Source organism: Tiliqua scincoides, chromosome 1 (assembly GCF_035046505.1).
Source record: "Tiliqua scincoides isolate rTilSci1 chromosome 1, rTilSci1.hap2, whole genome shotgun sequence".
Taxonomy (NCBI): Eukaryota; Metazoa; Chordata; class Lepidosauria; order Squamata; family Scincidae; genus Tiliqua; species Tiliqua scincoides.
In genome coordinates, this window is record NC_089821.1 from 119,267,428 (window position 1) to 119,293,758 (window position 26,331).

General features: G+C 41.0%; 1 protein-coding gene across 1 annotated transcript; it reads left to right on the forward strand.

The window, feature by feature from the left end:
- Positions 1-900: 900 nt before the first annotated feature.
- SLC39A10 (solute carrier family 39 member 10) lies at positions 901-26,064 on the forward strand. Its single transcript, XM_066614858.1, has 9 exons — positions 901-1,983; positions 3,342-3,549; positions 8,494-8,663; positions 9,578-9,808; positions 14,265-14,385; positions 15,882-16,253; positions 17,095-17,175; positions 19,648-19,838; positions 22,768-26,064. Exons 1-9 carry the CDS (start codon positions 901-903, stop codon positions 22,924-22,926), a joined length of 2,616 nt encoding a protein of 871 aa, XP_066470955.1. The 3' UTR covers positions 22,927-26,064.
- The last annotated feature ends 267 nt before the right edge of the window (positions 26,065-26,331 follow it).

Below are 26,331 nucleotides of genomic sequence, written 5' to 3' on the forward strand. Positions count from 1 at the left end.
TACATTGTTCTAGCAGATGGGCATTTAGTAGAAAAATTATAACTTGCTTTCACTCTCTGTTTTTACTGAAAACCCTTTGATCCTTAGACCTTTTAAAGAACTAAAACAGGAGTCGCTTTCTCTTTGTAATGAGGGCATCTGTTTGAACCTGGTTTATGTAGCATCAAAGAAATAGGTAGCTAACCAATGTCCTGTATAGAGACTGTAAGCACTGTTTATTTTTCCATAGTTAAAGAGGCTGTATGGTCAGGAGTTCTCTCAAGTCTTGCAACAGTTCAGTTGCTCCTTGTATCTACTTCTTAGAAGTGGCCAATAAGTTCTTTAGGGATAGCCATGTTAGTCTGTTGTACCAAAGAAACAACTTATAGAGTCCAATGATGCCTTAAAGCAGTGATTTCCAAACTGTGAGCTGTGGCTCCCAGGGAGCCTTGGAAACCAGCCAGGGAAGCCGCAAAATCCTTGCAAAAAACCCCACTGTCCTATACAATGTGTACGATTGTAACTCTAATGGGGAGCCATGGCCAATGGCCCAGTAGTTCAAGGGATTCATCAGTCAAAAAGTTTGGGAACCATTGCCTTAAAGTCCAGAAGATAGAGATACAGGTTTTGGTGGGCTAGAACCCTAGTGAGCTTCATAAATGGGGCTACATATTTAAAAGTCAAGTTGTCAAAAATTGTCTTTTGGGAAAGGGGCTGATAGGCATTAATAATTGAAAGTCCAACTTCAAATTTGACCATACTTATAAGGGAAATTGCCCGCTCGTTTGCCAGTTGGATTTGTACTGAATTTATTCACTACTGAAATTGTTTGTTGCCATGATATTTTGGAACTATCCTGGAAGAATTGAACAATTGGGCATTTATTTTTTGTTTTGTTTGTTTTTCTTGTAGGAAGCAGAAATGAAGGTACACATGCACACACAATTTTGCCTCGTTTGTTTGCTGACATTTGTCTTTCATCAATGCAATCATTGCCATGGACATGACCATGGTCGTGAAGACAGCCACACTCACAATGATACTCACAATGATACTCACAATGACCATCAAATCTCAAACATACCATATCTCCAGAATGGAAGGACAGAACCTGCACCAAATAAACAAGCTGAAATTAGTCAGAAATACTATATTGAAAAACTGTTTGAGCGCTATGGCGAAAATGGAAAGCTGTCATTTTTCGGTCTAGAGAAACTGCTGACAAGCCTTGGCCTTGGAGAAGTAAAAGTGGTGGAGATCAATCATGAGGACATTGGCCACGATCATGTTTCTCATTTAGATATGCTCGAGGTACAAGAAGGAAAGCATTCTCATTCCCACAACCATCCTCATTCTCATGGTCACTCAGGTGCACCAAACCAGACTGTGAATGAGGGATCTGCCAAAAAAAGCCACAGATGTGACCCTGAAAAAGAAGTAAGAGAGTCAGCTTTGAAACCTGATGGTAAACACACTCATGACCATAGTAATCACAGGCACCACCAGCATCGCCCCCCCTACTATCTACACCGCCGCCATGACCATAACAGTTCTCGTCATTCTCACAATGATTCCGTAAGTGCCAGTGACCATGGGGAGCCGAGCCACGAGCCTTCAACAGAAACCAACACTACTCAAGAACAGCGTGAAAGGAAACATAAACATAAACATAAGAAGAAGCAGCGGAAAGACAAAAAGAAAAACAGTGAGACTTCAACAGACCCAGCACAAGATTTTGCCCCAGATCATGATTCCAATGAGCAAAATGAAAGCAATCATGTTTTTAAGCATGACCACATACATGATGGATCTCTCTCGCGTGTACAAATTCATGAACACGATACGGACGATACATCTACTCATGGACATCAAGAGCCAAGGTCTGCCAGTGGAGATGGGCATCACCATGCCAGCAAGCGTGAAGCACCTCATAGCTTGGGCAGGCATGACAATTCTTCTGCACATAGTTACAAAGACTGTGTGGAAGGAGGACTTCATAATGAGGTCAGTGTAAGCCTTGTAAACTCTGCATGTCTTCAGTACTGTAAAACCCCATATGCAGTAGAAGCAGCATGCTTATGGCTAAGACTTAGAACAGGAGAAACTTGCTTTCCCTAACAGAGGGTTGTGATTAGCCACTTGTTTGATCAGCACTCACAGGTAAGCATTACTCTCAGACAGGGATGGCGTAATGTTAAAACGCCACCTGATGCCTTCTTGGGTTCTCCTCTTCCATGCTAAAAAAACCAAAACAAAACCAGAACTGTACAGTGCTCCTCACATACTGTGGTGAAACCCAGACATGTGGGATTTCCAGTTTCATTTACAAGTACAGTGCGACTCTCATGCTGTCCACGTAGTCCTATGCTTTGGGGTTTTACCATAGTACACAAGGAGCACAGTAAGGAAGGGAATGATCTCCTTCATGCTTGAGTGAGAGCAAAGCAGATAGTGTGATTTGGATTTGCAACAGGTTAGAAAGAGGAGGCAGCGGCAAACTTAGAGTGAAAGACACCTTGAATCTGTTGCCCCCTCAGGCCCTGATGTTCTGCCACTGATGCAGATCGCGGCATAGATGGGTCATCCCTGCTCTTGGGCATTTAAGAAAGTTTTTCAAAAGTTGAATTTTTTTTCTCTTCCACTTAAGCCAGAAATAATTGATAAGTAAACTGCAGGCAGACAGGTTGGTATTAATTGTTTCCCTTTTTTTTTTTTTTGGGGGGGGGGGGAAGTCAATTTTTGCTTCCTTATGTTCTAAACCTGTTCTAGCATGGTATTAGAATTACTAAGAACTGTACTGGATCCTTATAAAGTTGTTTAATTCCTGTGCATAATAGAGTCCTTGAGTTATTTCTGTTCTGAGAATTTTCCTTCACTAGGAGGTTCCACTCAGATATGCCACTTTTAGTCTGCCAGTCTTGAAGGCATCTTTCTGCTTCCTTAATGGGTGGACCAAAATGTTAAAAGCACCCTGGAATAAATTTTCAGTTTGTGGGAACTTTACATCCCTCTCTTAAAGCCTTTCTGCTTTTTCTCACCTGTATTGATTAGTAACTCATCTTCAGTTGACCCAAACTACATTTCTGTCCTGTAGGAAGGAAGGAAGAGAAATAAAATGTCCACATAATTTCTAAATGTTGTCATGTTTAATCTTATTTTGAAGTACAAAAATCTTTAGCAACAAAGTAAGAAAATAAAGCAAAACAAAAAGAATCACCACCATCAGATATTCATTTGACTTTGCTGCTCTTCTGTTCCAGATCTTCATTACACACTGTGTAATTTCTTCAAACACTGTGTATTTCTTAAAATGGAATTGCTCGTACATGTTTTTAATTTTGTTTTTCCTAACTTGTTTGCAGTGTTTAAACGTCACGCAGCTGCTAATGTGTTTTGGCATTGCCCCCAATTCTCCAGTTTCCCCCACTTTGTTTACATATCTCTGTCCTGCATTGCTGTATCAGATTGACAAGAGACATTGTATTGACCATTCTGATGATTTGGTGATTGAAGAGTTTGCTAAAGAAAAAAATGCATCGCTTGGGAATACTTATAAAACAGGCGCATCAGGTGAGGAAAAATATAACTGCAGCATTAAAATAAACTAGATTGGAGAAATTCATTTTACTGTTTCTGCCTTGTTCATATAGCTTTATATAATAGACGACTGATTTAAGTAGCTTAAACTACTTAGTAATCAGTTTTGTTACAACTTTGTTTTTCTGCTATAATGCTAATATAATGCTAAGGTTGATCATGTCAGTTAAAATAATAGAAGCTACCTGCTGTCTCATTGATTAGAGAGAGTCTGTCCTCAGAACAGCATTCTAGCCTTTTAATACATTTTAAGGCTAACAATGTGTGGCTGGATCCTTCTTCAAACTTGTACTAGGGCTTTCCATCCCTGTCTGCATGAGGAACTGCTCATGAGTATTCAGAGCATTTCCTGTTATAGAAAAGAACAAGTTGTTGATGCTTGTACAGGCCTCCTGCTTTGGTACTGTTCATGCAGTGGTGCTGGTACCAGTTGTGTTTCTTCACTGTATGACAAGTGCTGGTACTATACCAGTGGGCAAGACAGGACTGTGCAGCTGCCTGATCCTTCCAAAGTGGCAATCTTTGGGAGCAAATCAAAGTCTCAACTATAGAGCAAGTCACCCACTGCTATACACAGCTGAAAGTGCTAGTCAGAGAGATGGCACGTACAAAATGTGGTTCTCTGGGTGATACTCAGTTTGACTGAAGTACTTTAGCAAGTTCCTGTCAAAGCTGGTGTATTTTATCATTCATCTGAGGATTTGTGCACATTAAACTGCTGCATTTTAATGGATTCTAGTGGCAGCTGTGTCCAGATGGCTAGCCATTCATACACAGTGACTCGCCATTCTGATTTGGGGGATTTTATTCTCCCCCCACAATTGTTTTACATTGAGATAATCCTCTGATCCACATGGTAAGCAAGCCATTGCCCATGAATCACTCATCTTGTGGAGAGGAACGCCAACCGTTTAATGTACGTTCTCTACAGAAACCCTCTTACAAATATCAGTTCTTCATTCAGATTATGTTATGCATATGATTCTATATGAGCTGAAGAATGGGAGACAAAGATGACAGCTTTGCTTCTCTACACAATCTACTAGGGAAGACACTTGTACTTGCTAATAGCCCATAGAAAATGTGGTCTTCATTCTAGTCTTGGTCTGAATTTAGACACTGCCAGCTGCTTTTGCAGAACTCTTTGGTGTACTGTCTACTCTTCTATAGGTTGAGGTATCTGTACTGGTTGCTAACTTCATGGAAAAGATTGTGTAACTGGCCCAAAGCACCTGGTTGCATTATTTAGTTGCAGACATAAAACTCTGGTATATGTTTACAGAAAAATGGCTCCTATGAGGATTGGACTATGACTAAAGGATGTCTAAAATGTCTCAGAATCAGCAGTTTTAGTCTGATACCCTATAGTGTAACAAATTGTGTATGATATTATTTTTCCATACATATTATTACATATATGAATTTAGTACAGTTTCAGAAGCTTTGGAGTGTGCTATATATTTGTATGCTCCTTAATGAATTGGAAGATTCTAAAATATTATTTGTATGTGAATATACCCCAGTGTGGTTCATTGATCTGTGCAGGAATGGGAAGGAGACATTCTTAAAGCAGTAATTTATTGTTCTCAGATCAATTAATTTTTTAAAAAATTAGGATTTGTTGGTGTTGTATTCTATAGATTCTTGTGGCACTGCCAACTGACATGTAAACTTCATTTGTCTCTAAAACTCACCCAATTGCTGTCATCTAAGGAAACCTTAGAGGGAGTTGCCGTTATTTGGAAAATAATGATATTGTTAATGGTGAATATTGATTAGTCATTTTGCAGGCACTTTATTAGCATTGTCAGAAATAAAATGCAAGCCAAGTATGTTTCGATAGATATTAATAATTGTCAAGAAGAATGCCCTGGTGGTAATTATTTTTAATGACCGTAGCATCATTAAGGAAGGTTAACTTATTGTGTATAAATTTCCCAGAGTGACACAGCTACTATCTCATTAACTTTGTTCAAAGATTCTGTAACCCAGATTTCTATATGCTGCATATGGTAGCAAATCGTTTTGTTTCACAAGATAAGTCTCATTTTAGTCAGAGTTGACCCTAGTTTAATTGTCAAGAGAGTTTATAAAAAGGCTGCTAAGCATTTTCTGCCAATTAAAATGTTGAAACTTTTTTATTTAAAAAAAAAACTCCAAAAAGTCTGTCGTCATGCATCTGCCTTTGAACCAAGTTAATTAGAAAGTTTCCACAGATGAGCGCTTCTTTTTAAAAGAAGCATTTTCTATGTAGATAATGAGGGAGAGAATTGATGAATAAGTAATCCTGAAGACCTTTGACATTTTAAGTGACCTAATTTTGCAAAATAACTGAAGTGTGTCGCAGATATTTCAGTGCACTTTTGGTAGCTGGCATCCTGAGTACAGATCGTTTCTGTACTGGCACACTAGGGGTGTTTTTGAAAGCAACGTCATTTGTAAAACAGACCAGGCTTCAGACACAATACTATACTTCCACAGTAACTAATGTAAACTGTAGTAATTAAAGTTTTCTAAGTTATCTTTCTCTGCTAAATAGATTTGCTGACACGGTAACATCATCTTTATGAATACTGGCAAGATGCCCGTCATATGGTGGGAATGAGTAGAAAATGTAGCAGTGAAAATAGACAGCTGAGTGGTCAGGAGCTTAAAATTCCCAACAAATGTTCTCTGTTCCCAGTTGGTGTGACTTCATATGTCTCTTCTGTAATGGCAGCTTCCTCTAATCTGTTTTTCTCCTCATCTGTCTTATCTCTGATGCCTCATCTATCTCCTTTCATCAGGCCCCTAGTTCCTTCATTTCTTTTCCTGTTTATTGTCCTTTGCTCCCTTCTTTCTTAAACCCTTAGTGGGTGCTGATCCATTTTCATTAGCTCCTTTCTGTTCCTGAGCTGTATGTTTTGTCCAGTGAATTTCTCGTAAACTTCCAGGGCATATGGAACTTCTGTTCAAAAATGATTTATAAAGACATATTTCAGTTCCACTCTTAACCATGTCAGTGTTGCTAAACCAACAGTACCCTTATATCTGCAGAACTAGTCAGGAGGGGGATTTGCTTAAAATAAGACCCAGTCTAAATGATACGTGTTCCTTGTGGTTGAGTAGTTATTCACATGATATTTTGAATTGTTGTACTGCTTTATTGCATGCTATTTACTCCCCCTGTTGCATCAGGAGTCCACCTCAAGTTCAGCAGTGAGGAGATTTTTTAAAAATAGTGTGGCACTTATATCACACTGAGTCTGGGGTGCCAGTTATTTTGTAGCTGTGTGTTGGCTAAAGACATGAAGACTGAATTTCAAAGTCAGCTTTCCTGAGGTTTTATTCCCCGTGCTTCCATAGAGAAAGGGACATTTTGAGGGGCACTGTTGTTGGTGAAAACACATCTTTCTTGAGTTCTGATCCTGCAGGTTTTGTCATGATACATCTCTCTCTTGCTTCCGGGAAATTGTGCAGAAGGAAACAGACACAGCACTCATTTGCAAATGTCCACACAAATAGTTGTAGAGATTAATTTTATTTACACAAAGCTAAAGGCAACCAGTCTTAATTTAAACTGCACATGACCCTGATTGTCGGTTCAAACTGAAAAGCCCATATGAGCACTCGGTTTTTTCTATAGTTCACCAGTGCTACTCAACTGTCTCATAACCTAAGTTACTTCATAGGTAGTTGTGGGGATGCTTTGAAATACCAAGAACTGTCACACACTTACAGCAGTGCTGTGTACTGTGTAGGATATGGAGCTATCATTAGATATAGCATCACATTCTTCCCCTTTCCCCTGAAATTCACAGCATGATGAACTGAGTGAATCTGTACATTTTCCCATTCAGGGAGAACTTGATACAAGGAAGTCATTTCTGTCAGCAACCTTGTTACTGTGGAATAGAGAGTTCCAGCCTCAGTGTACTGATGAGTTTTATAGGAATAATTTTGATCTACCATCACCGACATCAATGGCTGGGTTCCTTTGGAGAAAAAACAGTCCCTGGCTGGACCCTTCTTCTCCAAAACCATACACCATCTATAGGATCGAGGCCTCTCCTGGCCACTGATCCTCGCATCTCATCAGACCCGTGATTCTGGGAAGAAATAGCGTGTTTTCCAAGAGCTTTCCATCAAACTTACTGATGAGTTTTATAGGAATAATTATGATCTCATGCCTGGGCAGCCTTCATTTCTTATCTCCCTTCCCTATTCCTGTCTGTAGTATGTTTGTGTCGAGCATAATCCTGCTACTGATTTATAGATACACACTTTTTCTGGGAGAAGAAAGCATGTGAGAAGTGCTTGCTGTAGGTTTGTGTGTCATAACATATGAAACACGGGTTTCATATTTAGAATGGTTGTTATCAAGAAAAGCCACATGAGGTTATTGTGAGTGTGTGAGCTGAACAAAATGTTGTGAAAAGGTTCAATGCTTTGAGTAAACAAATGCTACCAGCTGTTACGTCAGAAGGTCAAGAGACTTTGCTTACATACTCTCAGTGTGAGACCCCAGAAGTCCTCAGCCAGCAGAAGTGGGAAGTGAAACTCGGTGTGTTGTATCTTTACTATTCTGGATTTTACTTTAATGAAGCCATTTGAGTGGAGTTTAAATTTATTCAGGGATTATAACTAGATTACAATGTGACCCAGGAGGCTCTTTCTGTAGTATGTAATCAGAGTATAAGGATTCTTTGGGGAGAAAAAGAAATAATCCTGTGATGCAGATAATAAAAATTACAAAATGGACCTTGATGTCTTGTGTTTCAGCTCTCAGTTGAATGTTTTTAATAGATACATTTTGATTTATTTAACAGTAGGATTCCTTTCTGTGAGAAACAAAGTCACTTGAGCAATAGCTGACTTATTGTTCTGTTGATGACAAAACCTTCCTGATTAACTGTTTTCCTCCCTTTGCTTCCACAGCCTGGTTTTGTGGCATCATTTCTATCACAGTCATTAGTCTGCTGTCACTGCTAGGTGTGATATTGATTCCTATTATTAACCAAGGGTGCTTCAAGTTTCTTCTCACCTTCCTGGTTGCTCTTGCTGTAGGAACAATGAGTGGAGATGCTCTACTCCATCTGTTGCCACATGTAAGTTACATCCTTATGCTCCCTCTTCTGAAAGTTCCTGAAAGTATTAAGTTAATGCACATCCATTACTTTGTCCTTTTGCTGATGACTGATATAGAAAATACTTAAGATTTTTTTATTGATTATGGCTGCAATCCTGACCTCACTGAGTAAGTCCTACTTCTGAGTAGACCTACTTAGGATTGTTCCCTATGGCAGGGAACAATTGCTCTTGTGCTAGGCACTTGAGACCATAAAGCAGTGGCTCCCAACCTCATGTCCCTTTAAGACAGGGTTCTCCCTGCCACTGCTGGCTACAGGGAGGTAAGAAATGCCATAAAAACCCCTTTGTTACCCTCTGTCATCAGCCGTGGGAAGAACCCAGAAGTTGACAGTCTGTGGGTGTCCACCAGTTTCCATCCCCCTTAAAGGGGGAGGTTTTTTTCAAATGCAAACTACTGCCATAAAACTGCAGAAGATTTTTGCTGCATATTCTGAATTGGGTTGGTGTATGGTGGGTTGGTGTATGGGGATCAGTTCCTTTGTGTATCACTATTTGCCACAGATGCTTTTAGGAATATTAGGATGATGTTCAGACAGTTTTATTAGAGGAAAGTTGACTTGTGGGATTTATCACTTCTACAAATAGAGGACATGATCCTGCCAAAGGTAAGTCCTATTGAGTCTTCTCTTTCATTTGGAGAGCGAGAGATAGGTGCAGGCCTACCTTTCCCCAGCTGAACTCAGTGTGAATTGTAAGTGCTAAACTGTGGCCGGATTGTGTTTTCAGAACTTCTGTTTTAAGAAACAAGATACTGGAGCTACTTCTTTGAATAAATATTATTTGGGGGGGGGGGGGAATTTACTGTAACTAGCAATACAGGGCAGTTATGTCATAGAAAAACTTCCACTGTATGTTTCTTCATTGACTTTAGTCACAAGGTGTGCACAACCACAGTCATCATGAAGGCGGAAGTCATCAGCATGTGCATGAGCACGAGCATCGACATCTTCACAGCCATTCCCATGGGCATGGAGCGCCAATTCAAAGTTTCCTAGAAGAGTATGATGCTGTTCTGAAAGGCCTGGTGGCACTTGGTGGGATTTACCTTCTGTTCATCATTGAACACTGTATAAGAATGGTCAAGCACTACAACAAACAAAGGGTATGTTTGTATGTCTCTTCTGTGCTAAAATATAATGGAAATGACAAGAAAATATTATCTTTGGAGGATTACATTCTTAAATGATCTATTAGTGGCCAATATGCAGATTTGCCTATTGGCTACTGTTTTATTCGACCAGGCAATAAAACTGCATCTCAGCACATAACCAAGTCTGAAAAAGCGGCAGAGGTGATGCTCTGCAAGAAAACCCTCACTCTTTTCCCCTCTATAACCTGACCACAGTGCTCAGAAAGACGCTCATTGCCTTCACAGCAGGTTTGGGATGATTCACAATAACCGTTGTTGTTGTGAATCATCACAAAACAAACCAATGTAAAATGATAGCTACATGTACTGTTAGGGCTAGTTAACTTCTCTACCTTTCAATTATTTACTTATTTAATAAATTCATCTTTCCTTTGCCAAGGCAAATGCCAAGGCAGCTTACAAGTTTCACAAAAAATAGCAGTGAAGGCTACAATTAATAAGACAATAAATATAGTGGGCATTCCTTATCTGTGGGCTCTGCATCCACAGATTTGACTATCTGTGAATGCCAAGCCCGTGGCCTCAGAAGACCTCCCCTATGCTACAGGAAGTGGGTTCTGGTCGCATCTGGGAGGTGTTCTGAGGTGAGGGACGACCACACACGACCACCCTGTACCACAGAAGGCCTCCTGGAAGTAGTTAGAAGGCACTTCCAGTTTGCGGGCAAGGAGGCCTTCTGAGGAGGCGGAAAGCAACTGTGTGCAACTCCCCAATGGTCGAGCACAGTCCCCAGGTAAGTTGTTGTGGTGCTGTGCTGAGCCCCCCTCCCCCCATGGATTCATAGTATTCAGTGCCTACAGGGATCCTGAAATAGGTCCTCTGTGGATATTGAGGGCCCACTGTACAACAATAAATAAAACAATTAGTAAAAAAACAGTTGGGGGTGGTTAAGTTATTCCTTTAGTCCCTCCTTTTGGAGGGAATTTTGAACAAAACCATCCATCTCACCTTTTTCTTTAACTTACATGGTTTTACAGGGAATCTTCTATTTTGAATTCTAATTGACTTTTCATAGAAAAACAATTTGTGCAATCTTTGCTCGTGATAGGGCACAACAAATTTTCTGGTATTGACTGCACCATCCAAAAAGGCAGAAGTAGGAGGTAAGTGTGGATTAACGTGTGACTCTGCCTTATAATGAATCAGAATATTGGCCCATCTAGTTCAATTGCTGTCTACCTTAACTTATAGCTCCCTTGTCCAGCCCTCCTTCCAGAGGTCTTCAAACTTGGAGATGCTAGGGACTGGGCTTGGAACAATACCTGCAAGGCAACTGTTCTGGTAGAAGAGTTGCCTTGCAAGTATCATCCCAAGCCCAGTCCCTAGTATCTCCAAGAGCTATGCATCCAGTATTTTTTAATATCCAAAGTTGACAACACTAATGATATATGAAATGCTCTTTCCTTGGAAGTTTTTGGACAGTTTGAGAACTGCTAAGTGATGTGAATCAGTGTGGGCTTTCTTGAAAAAAGAAAAAAAGCCTAAGACATGTAATTCTGGCAATGGCCCTGTCTAGTCAGGTTAGTGAACAAGGCCCTTGCAGCAAGCTTCCTTTTTCCAGCATCGCAAGTTGAATGAGATATTCAATACTTGAGGAGGAAGGCAAATTCTACTGCTTTTTCTCTAGAGTTCAGTTCAGTTTTGATTAGATCACTAACTTTCCTGGAGACCTCTTTAGGTATCTTTTTGTTTGTATCTGTATAAAATAAACTCCTATTTAGATTGAATATTGTCATGCTGACAGTTTTTTTTCTTTAGTAGACTTTCTAGTCATGGAGGTTGGAGTTGCCTCTGTTGGCCCCTTGTGCTACTTACAGATTTCTCTACTCCCTCCTGGCTGTCTCATGACTCTTAAGAAGAATGGCTCCAAGAAATGCTCCCATGAAACTGTTTTCCATAAAAAATGTAGTAGATAAATGATATGTGAATTTCTCATACCTATTTCTACTGCTTTTGAGATTTCATCTGTCTTCTTCCTCTTCTTCCTCACCACTAAAGCATATATTATTTAGCTCTTTATGGTTGCACCTTGTTCTCTCAGACCCCAGGCTTGTTGTCTGCCAGGCCAGAGTTGCCAGCAGTCAGCTGCTGTCAAGGGCCAGATGTGTGGCACTTCCAGACGTAAAAGCAGGCTTCCATCTCTGCTACTCCTTCAGGTTTTATTGTCTGTAGCAACTGCTAAGCCTGTTTTGGCCCTTAAAGAATGCAATTTCTGTGGCATTTTCTAGAAACAAGTAAATATGGGCTGTCCTGGAAAACAACCGGCCTTCTCATGTGTACAGAGTGTCAGTTGTATTTCATGTTGTCTCTTGGGGCAGGGGAATCCCCTGTAAGTCATCCAGGATGATTTTTATAACATGTCTAATTGTCCTGTTTTAGAAGTGGCTTCAGTGCATAATTATGTGCCAGGCATTTGTGAAGGTATTGAACCTGATCCATTGAATAGCCTTGATTCTTACCTCCATGGTAAGGGTGTTGCGGTTTAAGGTGTTAGAAGCTTAGTCTTAAGATGACTAGCAAAAAAGGAGTTGCTGCGCTAGCAATTTGGTACCAATAAAACCTAATAACTGAAATGAGAAGCCATACATGAATGAGAGAAGGGAGCTACTGTTACGGATTAGTCCTTACATGTGTACCATTTACGAGTTGAAGGAGTTACTAATTTAACAAACTCACTATGCTCTTACAGGTTTGCATGTTTTCCTGTAAATCAAATTACTGTATCTGAAATTATAACTTCGTTCTCCTTTGAAGGTATCTTTGTCATCTTTTACTAGTACTGGAAAAATTCCAGCCACTTCATCTCCTGGATAACTTGAAAAAGTTGTTACTGATGATTAGGAATTTGAAATATTTTTCCAGCCATACAGCTGCCATTTGGCAACCATTGATCCTTTTGTGCAATCCTTGACCAATAATTGATGGTGTGAAACACACTAGTCACACTTGTTGCTATCTGTTTGCATGGACCCGGATGGGACTTAGAAGTTGGAGGCGTGCATGTGGATTCAAAGCTGGCTGCAGCTTGCCAAGAAGTCACCAAGCCTATATTTGGATGTGGCTTATTTCAAAGATTTGGTAGCTCACTTCTAGTTCCCCGTTTTAAATTATTACCCCCCCCCCCCAAAAAAAAACCCAAAATCTGTCTTGGAGCCAAAAGAAGTGAACCTCAGTATTTTATCTTTTTTATTTTTATAAAAAAATTTTATACTACCCTTTCTCCAAGAAGCTTAGGGCAGTGCACATAGTATCTCCTCTCTTTTTGTCTTCTCAATAACCCTGTAAGGCAGCGGTTCTCAAACTCTGAGGGAGTTTTACTCCCTCAATAAGTCTTTGTGGGGGAGGGGCTAGGTTAGTGACCTAATCCCCAGGATCACATCGCTAAGGCGGGGTGGTAAGGGGGGTGCTTTTGACTTACATTATGTTGTTAGGGCTGCAGAAGGTGCGAGGTGCCCTGCGCAGCCCTCTGCAGTGCTCCCTGAGGCTTGGAACATTTAGAAACAGTAGGAGCAAAGCACCTGCAAAACGGAAGTGCTTTGTGCCCGATTTTTCTGAATGGTTGAAACCTCAGGGAGCGCTGCAGAGGGCTGCGCAGGGTTCCCCACATCTCCTGCAGCTTGCTGCAGCCCTGCCTACATAATGCAAGTCTAAAGCACCCCCCTTGCCCCCTCATATGGACGCGATCCTGGGAATTGCTTCCCCTGCCCCTTAAAGGGACGGGGGAACCTTTACATAAACTGGTGGGTTGCAACCCACCAGTTTGAGAACCACTTCTGTAAGGTAAGTGAGGCTTAGAGATAGTGACTGACCCAAGGTCAGTTGATGATGGCCAGGCAGCAGCAAATCCAACAAAGACAAGGAGTAGAGTGTTCTGTTTAAAACTACAATAAAAAAGAGCAGCAATGAAAGAGAAGTATTGTGATGGTAGTAAATGAAGCAATTTTAGACATTTGGACAACATACCAGAATACTGAAAATGTAATCCACTGACATAAAAAGTTTTCATGGGAAGTCCTTACAAAGGAGGTAGCTACTGATGCAAGATTGTGTTGATTTCTAAATTAACTGAAATAGGATGGGCATGTGAATAAGGGCCCAATCTTATCCAACTTGCTAGTGCTGATGCAGTCATACCAGCAAGGCATTGTGGGGAAGCAATCACAAAGGCCTCCTCAAGGGAAAGGAACATTTGTTCTTTTACATTAGGGCTTCATTGCAGCTGCATTGGCTCTGAAAAGTTGACTAAGATTTGTCCCTAAATTATCTGAGTAGTTCCATGATTGTTCTTTTAGAAACCTGCAGGTTTGGTTTCTCATGTCTCACATGTGTTCAGATGTGCCTTTTTTGCCTTTCCTGTACTAGTTGTTTGAAGGTTAAACATTAATCCCCAGGTGTCTTTATCTTTCAGACTAAACAGAAGTGGTGTAAGAAAAAGCAGAAGGTTGATGATTCACCAATTGGGAGGAAACTTTCTGATCACAAATTGAATAAGCCTGATGCTGATTGGCTACAGCTCAAACCTTTAGCAGGTAACTGTTCATTATAAGGCTGTCCGTGTTCATGCAGCCTTTGACAAGGGAAGCATATTGTACTAGTCACTAATCCAACCTAACAGCTTGGTCTCTCTCTGTATAAACACGAATTGGTAAATCCACTCTAATTGATGGTAATTAGAATTGTCACTTGATGAAATAAAACATAGTTGAGTATATATGTGACATCCAATTGATTTGATTGATTCAATGTACGAACATTTGCGTTCTTTCTTTGAATTAATTGATTAAATATTGCATCTTCAATATAATGGAGTTAAAATGCACTTAGAAATGGCTTGTGAAATTTTGCTTCCTATAAAAACAGGTTACAATGGCCATATACAGACATGGCATGTAACTGGCTTATTTTCTTCTTTCAAACCCAGAAGCTTTTCATGCAATGACTTCTGTGTACCTAAAATAGAATTTATGAATTGGCCATGAACCAGAATGTTAAACCATAGGTTGAAGTGGACTTCCACACCATGGTTAAATGTTGACATGGTCACTAAGCAAATCATGATTCAGGCAAAATTATAAGTAGTTGTGTTAGGCAATCCACAACTGTTAGGCAGTATACTTCTTTATCTCTGTCTTTAGAGGAACCTGTGCAGTTCAAGTTAGCATTGGTATGTGGACTGAGTTAACTTCCAGACTTTGTACTTCCCAAATATTTGAGTGGAGAAGCAGCCATTTTTCTTAGCAGCCCCATATGTGCTTTGAAATTGTCTCGCAGCATTCAGGCTGCAAAAAAAACAAAAACACCCCAAACCTAAAGTTCATCTTAAAATTGAAGACTATTGGGGCTCCTACAACATGTTCCTCTCCACTTTTATTTGTTTTATGACTGATGAAGGGTTCTGTAGAATGTGAAAACCAGTTGATTTGTAATTATCTATGTTTGGTTGATCCTAAATGTAGCATCATCATATTTTGGATCAGCATTCCCTATAAAAGGTGTGCACTGATGTTCAGACCCCTCCAGCAGGTATGTGGTATTGCAACCTGTTGCAGTGCTGCCTCTGGGCATTTGGGGATGACATCATCACATCTTTGCTGAAATTCTGGGTTGCAGCCAATTATGGTTAGCACTAAATGTGGTTAGGATTGAAACTTTAAGCATAGTTCGGAGTAAGCCCTATTTATTTAGTAGGACTTTTTTGAGTAAAAATAAAACATTTACAGTACAATTTTATGTATCTGCTCCAGGACTGGGACTGTTTTGTTACCTTAAAAATAGAAGAATGGGCTGTATTCGCACAAAGTCAGGTACAGCCGGGCAGCATAGGGGGTGGAAGAACTGTGGAAGAACTTGAGCAAGATGAATTCTTAATGCATCTGTTTCATGCAGCATGCAGAAGCAAGGCAGACTCTACTGCTCAGTGGTACCCTGCTTTGCTGGATTACAAATAGGTTGTGAAAATTAAGATTTTTCCAGTTATTTGCTAGATAATTGGACGTACCTTGTCTCTTTGGTGCTTTCAAAACAGGAGCAGATGATTCTGTTTTATCTGACGACCGACTCAATGAAACTGAACTAACTGACCTAGATGGCCAGCTGGACTCCCTGCCAAAGACCTTCCTGTCCGTAGAAGAGGAAAACAGTATACTCCACCCTCACAATGATGTCTCCCATGCTGTTCAGGACGGTGGTCTCCCTGATGTGGACTATGAAAGTAATCACAGAGACAATAAAATTGTAGTGAGGAAACATAACCACCTTTGGTCACACAAACACTCCCATCACTCTCATGGACACTGCCATTCTAGCAAAGACCTGAAAGACACCGGAATAGCAAACATAGCTTGGATGGTAATAATGGGAGATGGAATCCACAATTTTAGTGATGGCTTGGCCATTGGTAAGTAAAGGGGGGAAAGGGTTAAAGGATATGTTCTTTCCATCAAATAGGAAAGGGGTGATGGTATTTGTATAAAGCATCTAAGGAACCTTAAGCTTCCTTCTTGTGGTACAGAAGCTATAGGTGATGCTTCCCTGCAACAGCCAATCAGGTCTAAGTGGCTATATGCAGGCTTGCCTTAGGCTGCAGTCCTTATACACTCTTCCCTAGAACTACATCTCATGGAACCGAATGGCATTAACTTTTGAGTAAGCAGGCATTGGATTGTGCTGTTAACTACCCCAACTTGGTGTCCCAGACAAGTGTCAAAGTACAGTTGCTCTTGTCCTTTCCCCTTGCTGTATCCCAAATGGAGATGCAGAATGGGCAGGATCAGCTTTCTGTTATTAGTTGCCATTCTCAGCAATACCAGCATGCAGCGGGATTTGAGTGTGGACAGCTTAGTAGTGTCTTGTTCTCAGTGTACTTCTGAAAAGATAATACTGCTTCTGACGTGTGCCACAGGGGCACATTTCTGTGACTGGACCAGGTGCTGGGATAAGTATGCATTTCAGATGCAGAAGGATAACATCAGACAACAAAGCTGCACCTCTAAAGAATGTTCAGGCTCTTCCAAATGCAAAGGATAATGTCATGGCTCTTGTTGTCCTTTATAAATATTTTAAAATATATTTTTCATATACTTGAGACAGGGTTTCTGAAAACAGGCTTTCAGTGCACAATTTATACTGCTATCTTGGACAAAGAAAGCTGTCTTTATTATCTCTGAGGATGATTTGCTTGAAAGTTGCCAAACTGAAATGTCTGTTTTTTGTTCTTTCTCTCTTTTTCCCTTCCCCAGGAGCAGCTTTCAGTGCTGGCTTGACAGGAGGAATTAGTACATCCATAGCAGTATTTTGTCATGAGCTTCCCCATGAATTGGGTAACCAATTAATCCAGTGTCAGCTATGCCTGCTTTCCTATTTGCTTGTGAATAAAAAAGGAACCCTATCAATAGATGTGTTTATTTAGCAAAGAGAGGAGAAAATAAATTTGGGGAACGCAAAAATATAGCAACTGTGGCATTTATATAGTGTACTTGGACTGAACCCTGTGTCCGCTTTGGATTCTGCTGTAGTAACTGAAAACTATCACTTGCACTTGAGTGTAATGCAGCTTGCTGTGTGTAGAGGTATGTTTTAGCAAGATGTGAAAAAGAAAATGAAAAATCGCCATGGTCATCTGTGAATAAGTGTGTCCACTTATTTCCAAGTGATTGCAGTAGCTGTTGTTAGAAACATAGCTACAGGCACCTGTAGAGAACCTCTCAGCATTCCTGCACACTAGCACGTCCTCCAGCAGCATTTGGCTTATTCTGGAAGCAAAGAGTTAAGCATGTGAAGTTGCCTTCTGCTGAGTCAGGTCATAGGTCCATTAGTTTGTTGTTGTCTACCCTGACAGGCTATAGCTATCCAGGATTTCAGATGGGGAGGTCCCTTCCTCCCCTACCTGGAGATGGCAGGGATTAAGCTGAGGACCTTCAGCATACAACACTGCTGTTCCACGACCCTGTTGCCATCTCTTTCAGAGCATGGAGACCACTTCCCTGCAGCTGTGGTTTCTTCTTCCTCTCTGCTGTTGGAAGTAGTTAGTCACTGCTGAATAAATGAGTAAGTGAACATACAAAGGGGGCTCTCATCAGGTGCCTGTAGCTATTGGTTTGGACAGCTGCTTCCAGTCACCTAGAGACCTCTAAGCATGTGCTGATGGTTTACGGCAGCCATTTTCAACCACTGTGCCATGGCACACTGGTGTGCCGCAAGTGGTCCTCAGGTGTGCCACAGGAATTTGGGGAAAGGTCATTTATTAATAGGGCCAATGGGAGATGTGAGCCCCCACTGGCAGCATGGTGTGCCTTGTCAATTGTCAAAAACCTGGTGGTGCATCTTGACCATTTTAGTGCCTTGTCAGTGTACCGTGAGATGAAAAAGGTTGAAAATCACTGGTTTACAGACTACTATGCAAACCAGACTGATGATACTTTATGACATGGAAGCATCTTGACGTTGACAGATACCATCTTGCACATATTTGTGGGGCTGGTGCAGAAACAACCATGTTTTGTAGAATAGACATTGTATGACAGGACGTCCCTGGCCTGCAATTGACTAAGTTTGGGACTTGCTTCCTATTGAACATAAGTTTGCCATTAATTTGAATATAGCTTATAGTTATGACTATCTATCCATGTGGTACCTCCACTCAGCCTTTGTTGATCAACCAGCCATCTCTAGCAGACGGTTGCTTCCCAGCTTTTGACTTGGCACTCAGGCACTGTACCTGGAATAAGGGAAGTTCCTGTCTTATGTGCCTTAGCATCTCAAGAATGAGGCTGCGCTTACGGTCAGGTAGTTGCTTATATCCTGCGTGGCTGCTGTCCTTCCGCACTGCCATGAACATGTCCACTTCAATTACTTTAGTGAAACTATTCTCATTTCTGTAGGCCCACGGGATTGTGGAATGAGATGAATTGATCATGTTATAGACTTAAAGGATGTCAACCAACTTTGCCCATTTGAATTGCTTTTGTTTTCCATTTATTTCTGCTGCATCCTGTTGTTCCACGCTTAAGTTATGTTTTTAGTCAATGGTTTCAGTCATTGTTTTCCTCAGCAGTAGCTACAGCTGGCTTGCTAGCCACTCATTTATCTGGAAGATTTATACTACTTGAGTGGAATAAGGACATCAGGGTCTCAATCATGGATGACCAGTACCTTGGTAGTAATACGGGATGGGATTCTGGATTCATAATGCTATCAGTTGCCTAATCCTTTGTTAATTGTTGGAGTCAAGTCATGTGCCTAGCCTTCTTTCTGGAATGTGAATTCTCCCTTCTTCCCAATCTGTGTTTAACTGTTAGAATGTAGGAAGAGGCCTACTGAATCAATCCAGAGGCTCATGTAGCCCAGAATCCTGTTTCCAACAATGGCCCACCAGGTGCCTCTGGGAAGCCCACGAGCAGGGCATTGGACAAACTGCTCTCTTCTAGTGTTGTTTCCCAGCAACTGATATTCAGAGACATACTATCTCTGAACCCAGAGGTAACATATGACCAAATGGTTACCCTCAGCAGTGGCATTACCCAGTTTATGAGCCTGGTGGAAACCTGGGTTGGTCCTAGCCACACAGAGGACTTCATTAACCAAAATGATAATATACTTCACTTTTTCATGAATGCAGCAGTGGGTGCAATTATGTGTTTAAAAATAGAATGCAAATACTTCAAAGCCACTTGCTTATCAAGCAGTTTCTTAATCATATAAACTGGAAATAAGTAATCCTCAAAACTATCTGGTAGTTCAGCAACTACCATTGTAAAGTTTGTGTTGTCAATGTTTGTCGTTCGAACTCTTAGGTGACTTTGCTGTGCTTCTGAAAGCGGGCATGACTGTGAAGCAGGCTATCGTTTACAACCTCCTCTCTGCCATGATGGCTTATGTAGGAATGCTGATAGGAACAGCTGTGGGACAGTATGCCAATAACATCACCCTCTGGATTTTTGCAGTCACTGCAGGCATGTTTCTCTATGTAGCCCTGGTGGATATGGTAAGATCATGGTTGCTTTACATTATATTGCATTATGTGCATAAAAACGTGCAGTTGTGTGTAGAGTCAGTTCTAAACAGTTGCTTAAGGGACATAATCTGTCTCTTGTAGCCATCACCCATGGCTCCTGCTTGCATTACTCTGGTGGTATCAGGAAACCCTTGTGCTATGTGATAGGAACCTGCGCTGCAGCAGTGGTCTTCATAGGGGAGGGTCAGAAGACAGTGAGAATTTCTTCCCCATAACTTTGGGCACTGTGCATTATCTGGCATAATATAGAGCCATTCTGCAGTGATTCCTGCACTGCCAATGTAATGTGAAAGGGGATCTTTAGAAACTTATATCTCCTAGAATTAACACTGTATTCTGATAGGATGATGAAATGAGGTACAGCTTAATGGCTGATGCATTTATGGTGATGAGGCTAATCCGTTCACCATGCTTAAGAGATTGAGAGTAGACTACAAGATTGTGGATATACAGCAGGAGTAGCAAATCTTTTTGAAATTGTGTGCACAAATTGGCAATAATCTTGCTTGCCCATGGTCTAATAATCTAAAAAATTATCTTGCTTGCCCATGGTAATTTTGAACAGCAGATTATCATTTATTATTATTATATTTGTATTTTACAAATTAAGGTTGCAATCATATACACACTTACCTAAGAGTAAGTCCCATTGGACTCAATAGTACCTACTTCAGAATAGACATAGGATTGTGCTGTAAGGAATATTTTATCCATCATTAAAGCTGCTTTGGGTGTGCATGCTTTATATTATTCTCAAATTGGATAATTTATGTCCTAGAAAAGCCATCCCAGACAGATGCTCTTTTTCAAACTCTCAGGTTTTAAAACTTTTTAAAATCCTCTTTTGCAATGAATAAGCAACAACTTTCCCCACTCCAATCTTAATGGGTTGCCACTTTTTTAAATATGGCCTGCTCCCTTGGCTAGCAGCCTGACACACAGAAAATTGCTGACACACAGGAAGCTTTTTCTCATTGGTTGTCATATGCTAAGAATGACCTATTTTGTGTATCAGATTGTTTTAAACACACAGGGGCAGCATGCTGTGTACCAGCAAATTTTTTCACATGCCACTTCGAGCACATCTGCCATAAATTCTCCACCCTTGATATACAGATTTCTTGCAGCCCCTGCCCACTTCAAGGCAAATTTCACCCTCCTATCTTATCTATGGTTAAGGAAGGGTGGATGAATTCACTCCATGGTGGGAGGAAGCTGCAGGGCGGAAGTGTGTGCACCCCTGATCTCTTACATGTTAACCCTGCATCAGTTCATCATGTGCTGCAAGTCTTGAGACTTGCACTACAGCTTTTTATCTTGTGCTAAATAAACCACACAAGTGGTCATTCTTGTCTAGTTTGGGATACTGGAGGATTACTGCCCAATATTCCATATGTCATATTAAGTAATACACACATATATCCTATTGGAGATTATGCAAAGTTGATTAACTTGTTTGCCTAGTTGGCTTTGCTTGGAAAGAATGAAGCATTTGCATGGTGCCTAGCTGCAAATGCTAAAATAGAATCCAAGTGACTGTGGTACCAAGACTTTCTCTAATAAGGAAATCTTAAGAAGAAGGGCTGTGGCAGGTCTCTTAGCTATAGTTGAGCTTTTGGCAGTGGGCTGCAGTGTCCCTCCTTAGAGCAGATTCCCCCTCCTTGCTTTAAAGCAGGGGTATCAATCTCATTTCGTACAGCAGGCCAAATAGCATTCATGATTCCTGCTGTGGTCTAGAAGTGATGTCATTAAGCAGGTCATGACCAGAAATAAAAAAAATTTTCTCACTTAGGAACTCAGCTGCAAATGACAGAAAATTTGTAAATCTGGATCATATTTTCAAGATATGGGAGAGCCCTATTATCATGCGGACTGCTCTTTCAGCAATGAGAGCAGCTGATGATGATGCTGGGAGAGCCTGAGGGCTGGATAAAGAGCTTACAGGGGCCACATTTGGCCTGCGGGCCTTGTGCAAGGATATACTCAGCACTGATGTTCACCCCAGGTTCCTCATTTAAGCAGGATTGTTGACTAATCTACCCTGTTAATTCATCCAGAAATGCTACTGCAGGGTAGGTGCGCACAACTCTTCAACCTACTCTCAGTCTCGTTAGTTAACAGGGATTAACGCATGCACTGGGGGGGGAGTGGGGTTACACCAGTGCTGGCAAAAATGGTAAGATCTTGGTCTTTTCTAATAATACCTTCATGTTATACATCATTCAGTGAGGAATTTCATGCATAATGTAATGAAACAAACCATGTTGAAATATTTGTATTCTACAAAACATTATAGCCAATGAACCAGAAAAGGAAATCACAATTGCCTTATGTAATAAAAAATGAACTTCCTCAACTTAAAACTGACCAATGAGACTGATTGTTCCAAGAGCCAATGAGTTGACACAGCCAAGAACCAATAAGGAGTTAGCATGAGAGAGCTGTCATTTCCAAGTATCAGAGCTAATACTAGAACTCTTATTCAGTTGCATGAGTGTCATCAGGTTGGCTGCTGGTATTTGGTTGGTTAGTGATTTGTTGGGTGACCCACACTGCTCTATATTTAAATAAATAAAGTGAATGGGGGTGACACAAATCCTAGTGAAGCCACTGCATCTAGGTTGTGCATATGATATTGAAATTTATTCTATATGGTCTGGTATGGGAGGAGGCCTATCAAGGGGATGACTTAGTGAGCTCTCTAAGGGGGCGAGGCAAACCCTAGTGACACCTCTGCGAGACACTATTCTGAGTTAGCCAGAACAAGTGACTTGTTAGACCTAACCAAGATGTTGCTCAAGAGTCATATGTAGACCATGCAGGACTGGTCACTTTCTCACAAGGTAGCATGAGTTGAATAGGCTGAAAACGATTCTTCAATAATTTTTATTCCTTTCAGCTTCCAGAAATGCTGCATGGGGATGGTGACAATGAAGAGCACGGCTACTGTCCAGTGGGGCAGTTCATCCTCCAGAATTTAGGACTCCTCCTGGGATTTGCCATTATGTTGGTGATTGCCCTCTATGAAGACAAAATAGTGTTGGACATCCAGTTTTGACCATTTCCAGTACATTACTGTGGTTACAACAACGTTACTGTATGGCTTTCAGTCTGCACTGTTGTACTGTATGCACATTTGTTTCCAGGCAGAGCAGTGGCTTGCGCTGCTTACGAGTACAGTATTCTGGTGTCAGTATAAACAAGCTCCTGCTTTCTTGCTAAAACAAAACAAGCTTGACTGAATGTGGTGCAGCTTTCCAAAGGTAAGATCTTGAATTGAGCATCATTGAAAGCAGGACATGTGAACTGGGTGTTCCAGATACTGTAGCAAATACATTGTTTTCCAGTTTGCCATCACAGTGTGCAGCGGAAGTCAGATCCCTTGGTAAAAAAGCCTTTTCATGTTTATACTTGAGCAAATTGTGAAATGCACCCCTTTGCTGATGACTGGTGCAAGGGCAGCATGTCATGCCATCTTCTAAGAAAGATATAAATGGGCCATGGCCCTTGTCACAGCTTTGGACCTGGAACCGGTTTTCCCCTCTCCTGTATTATGAAAAATTGAATCTGACAGTGGATGACCTAGATGGCCTTAGGGCAGTGTATGCTTGTCCGTGACCCTTGGGGTTGCTCTAGGCCTTGTCTCCTAGTAATGTTCTATCAGTTGTTTTGCACTGTGCTGAACAGCTGGTGACCAAAGAGAAACAATGAGTTCTTCTGATTTTCATGTTTAGTGTTCTGTTTCCTCACCCTTTGCTCATTCCTTGCCAATCAGCTAGTCAGTACAAGGTCTCAAGCAGCCTTTCTTGCCTGCAGCCTCTGCTGTATGGCCACACCAGCAGCTCTGCAGCTTCACGCTCCATTGAGAGGGAGGACTGTGATTCCAAAAACTTCCCCCCATATGTTGGTTTGTGTCATGCTGTATTTTGTCCTTTTGAAGCCCAAGGAAGCTGGCTGCAGTTTTCCATGTCAGGCCCTAGAGGCCTGGTTTCATAGCGGGAGTAGGTTGACAAGTGTTAGGTATTTGATGTTAGCTCGTAGCTGTTGTTAGCAAAATAGTGCCAGGGTGGGTTTGTGGATGCTCTCTGGACTTCTTGCTGCAGTACCATAATATGTAGCAGATGCTACTTGGAACCTAAACTACTGAGCAGTTTGTGCTTTGAGTTTTGTTGCTTTGCTCCTCTAATGAAGCACCTGCATTGGATGTCTTTTGTTTCTTCTCATGTTATAATCTTTAAAGCCAGGCTGAGAAGCACTGATCCAAGGATCATAGCAGTGCCCCTCAGAGGCAGTCCTGGTGACTGTTTACATAACTCCCAAGAAGAGTTCTGAATGTATTACTTGAATGCCTTGCCACCTGAGTTTAGAGCACCTGCCAGTGCAGAGAATGGGAACTAATTGAGGCCCACTGTCAGCATTATTGAGTTGGCTTTGACTTTGTTATCTTCTAGGCAGTTTCAAGGTCTGTTCCTGTCTTACCTTCCAGCATGACTCTGACCTTTGGGTAATGTGGGAGCATAAAGGTTGCATAGGAGGGACCAACAAGGTGACTTCCTGGGAGCCAGAATGATGCAGCTGCATCCTTGCCTTCTCCCATATCACCAGAGGCTTCTTATGTAGAATGGTTTGGGAAGGAGCCACACTGCTGGTGTAATGTAAGAACAGGCCGTTAGACTATGGTAAAGTAGCTGTTGTTGACTAGTGGTACATGTGAATTGGGTAGGCTCATCCAAAAGCCTTAAACTGCAAGAATCAGCTTTAATATTTGATTGTTTAGTGCCAAGCAGCTTGTATTGCCAGGTGCAGATTGGTCTCTGTGCTCTGAGACTGTGAGAAGTGCAAAAGCCCTATTCCTTTTCCCATCAAACCTGATGATGATATAGTCTAACAGTCCTGACTAAGCACAGCAGTCAGTTTCTATTAGCAGTCTGTTCTGTTTTTATTCATATCTCTGTCCAAGCTAAGCTGTTGTTGGGAATTTGTTCAGCTTGGTTTTTATAGTGAGTTTGGCCTCTGCCAGAATAGCTCCTAAAAATTACCTTGGTTAGCAAAGTGAACAAAGCCCTTGTTCCAAGTTGAAATGAACTTTCTGATTCTTCTCTTTCTGTATTCATTTGTTTTTATGTGACCACCATTATCTCCTTTTAAAGGCATGCCATAAAATGTTCGTTGGGTGGCACAGTATTAAGAATTGAGCTTAACAAGTTGACATTTTCAGAGGTTTGAATCTTAACAGTCTGCTAGCAGACAAAATTCACCCAGCTTATTGGAACACTTACAACTGCAAGGACCACATGGTTGGATTCTGACTGTTTGTGGTGTTTTCAGTGAACAAGGTAGAAGTTGGAAGTTTCTGGCTCCGAGCCAGAAGAAGTTAGTCATGTTTAAGCCCCACTGAAATCAGTTGGATGTACTTTGCCTAGTTTGGGGGGGATTCTGATTTCATTTTAGTTCAATCTGCCTAGTAGACATAAGTGGCCATGGTATCACTGAAGTGAGATTTTAGTTAGGAAAAAGCAGGATGGAGGCTGGTTTTAAGGTTTATTTTTGTAATTATGAATAGAGCTTTCTCTACTTCAGGTAGTACTTTTTCAGTTTGCTGTCATGCTCTGTAGTGTAATGTTGCATATCTAGGGAAACAAAAATTAACAGAGATTTTTGATGGAGAAAACTAAGTGCACAAGTCAAGTGATAGGATCTGTATTTTCCTTCAGAATGGGATGCTCCCTCATTTCCTTGTGCACGCGAACTTATGCTACACTTTGTGAAGAGCAGTACAGCAGTCATGGCTTCTCCTGTTTCCTCAAGTATTGAATTCCCCTTGAAATGCAAGGTTTTAAGTCACATTTGGGACAATTGGAATTCCGCTACATTTCTACCTAGCTTCATCATTCCGTTCTGCTGGAGTCCTGTCTCACTTAATGTGTACTTGGAGGGCATAAATGTTGTTTGTATCTTACAATGCTGTCACTGTGTGACATCCCATGAAAATTTTGATGTCCATCACACTGCACTCAAATCCGCTGTGATTATTATGCTTAGAAAATGCTGTAGTATCCTAGGATGCAGTGTGAATTCTTCTTTCTTTATGGTTGAAACAATGTGATTATGGTCCTGAAAGATATTTGAGATATCAGCTTCTTTTGGGGGGTTTTTGTTATAACAAAATCAATTTTTTTAAAAAATTATGAAGCTGGAAATAGTGTTTTTGTTCATTGTCGACAGTGTTGTCATCTTATGTATGTTCCTTATTCATAGGGAACACAAGAAAATAAAGTTATTGAATAAACACAGCGGCTGGTTCTTACAGAGCTTTATTTCATTTTCTGTAGTGTTGAGGGAATCCCCCCCCCCCCCGGAAGGGTCACTCAAATGTGTTTAAGAGCTACTAAACATTTGGCTAGGCTTGTCTGAGAACATATATGTTTTGGGTTAAAGTGCCACATCCCATCCCATCCAGTGT

Bases quoted from the DNA above. Each gene is read 5' to 3' on its own strand.
- SLC39A10 (XM_066614858.1), top strand. From the start codon at position 901: ATGAAGGTACACATGCACACACAATTTTGCCTCGTTTGTTTGCTGACA. The intron at 3,550-8,493 runs GTGAGGAAAAAT...TTGCTTCCACAG, and splicing joins TTATAAAACAGGCGCATCAG to CCTGGTTTTGTGGCATCATT. The intron at 14,386-15,881 runs GTAACTGTTCAT...CTTTCAAAACAG, and splicing joins ACAGCTCAAACCTTTAGCAG to GAGCAGATGATTCTGTTTTA.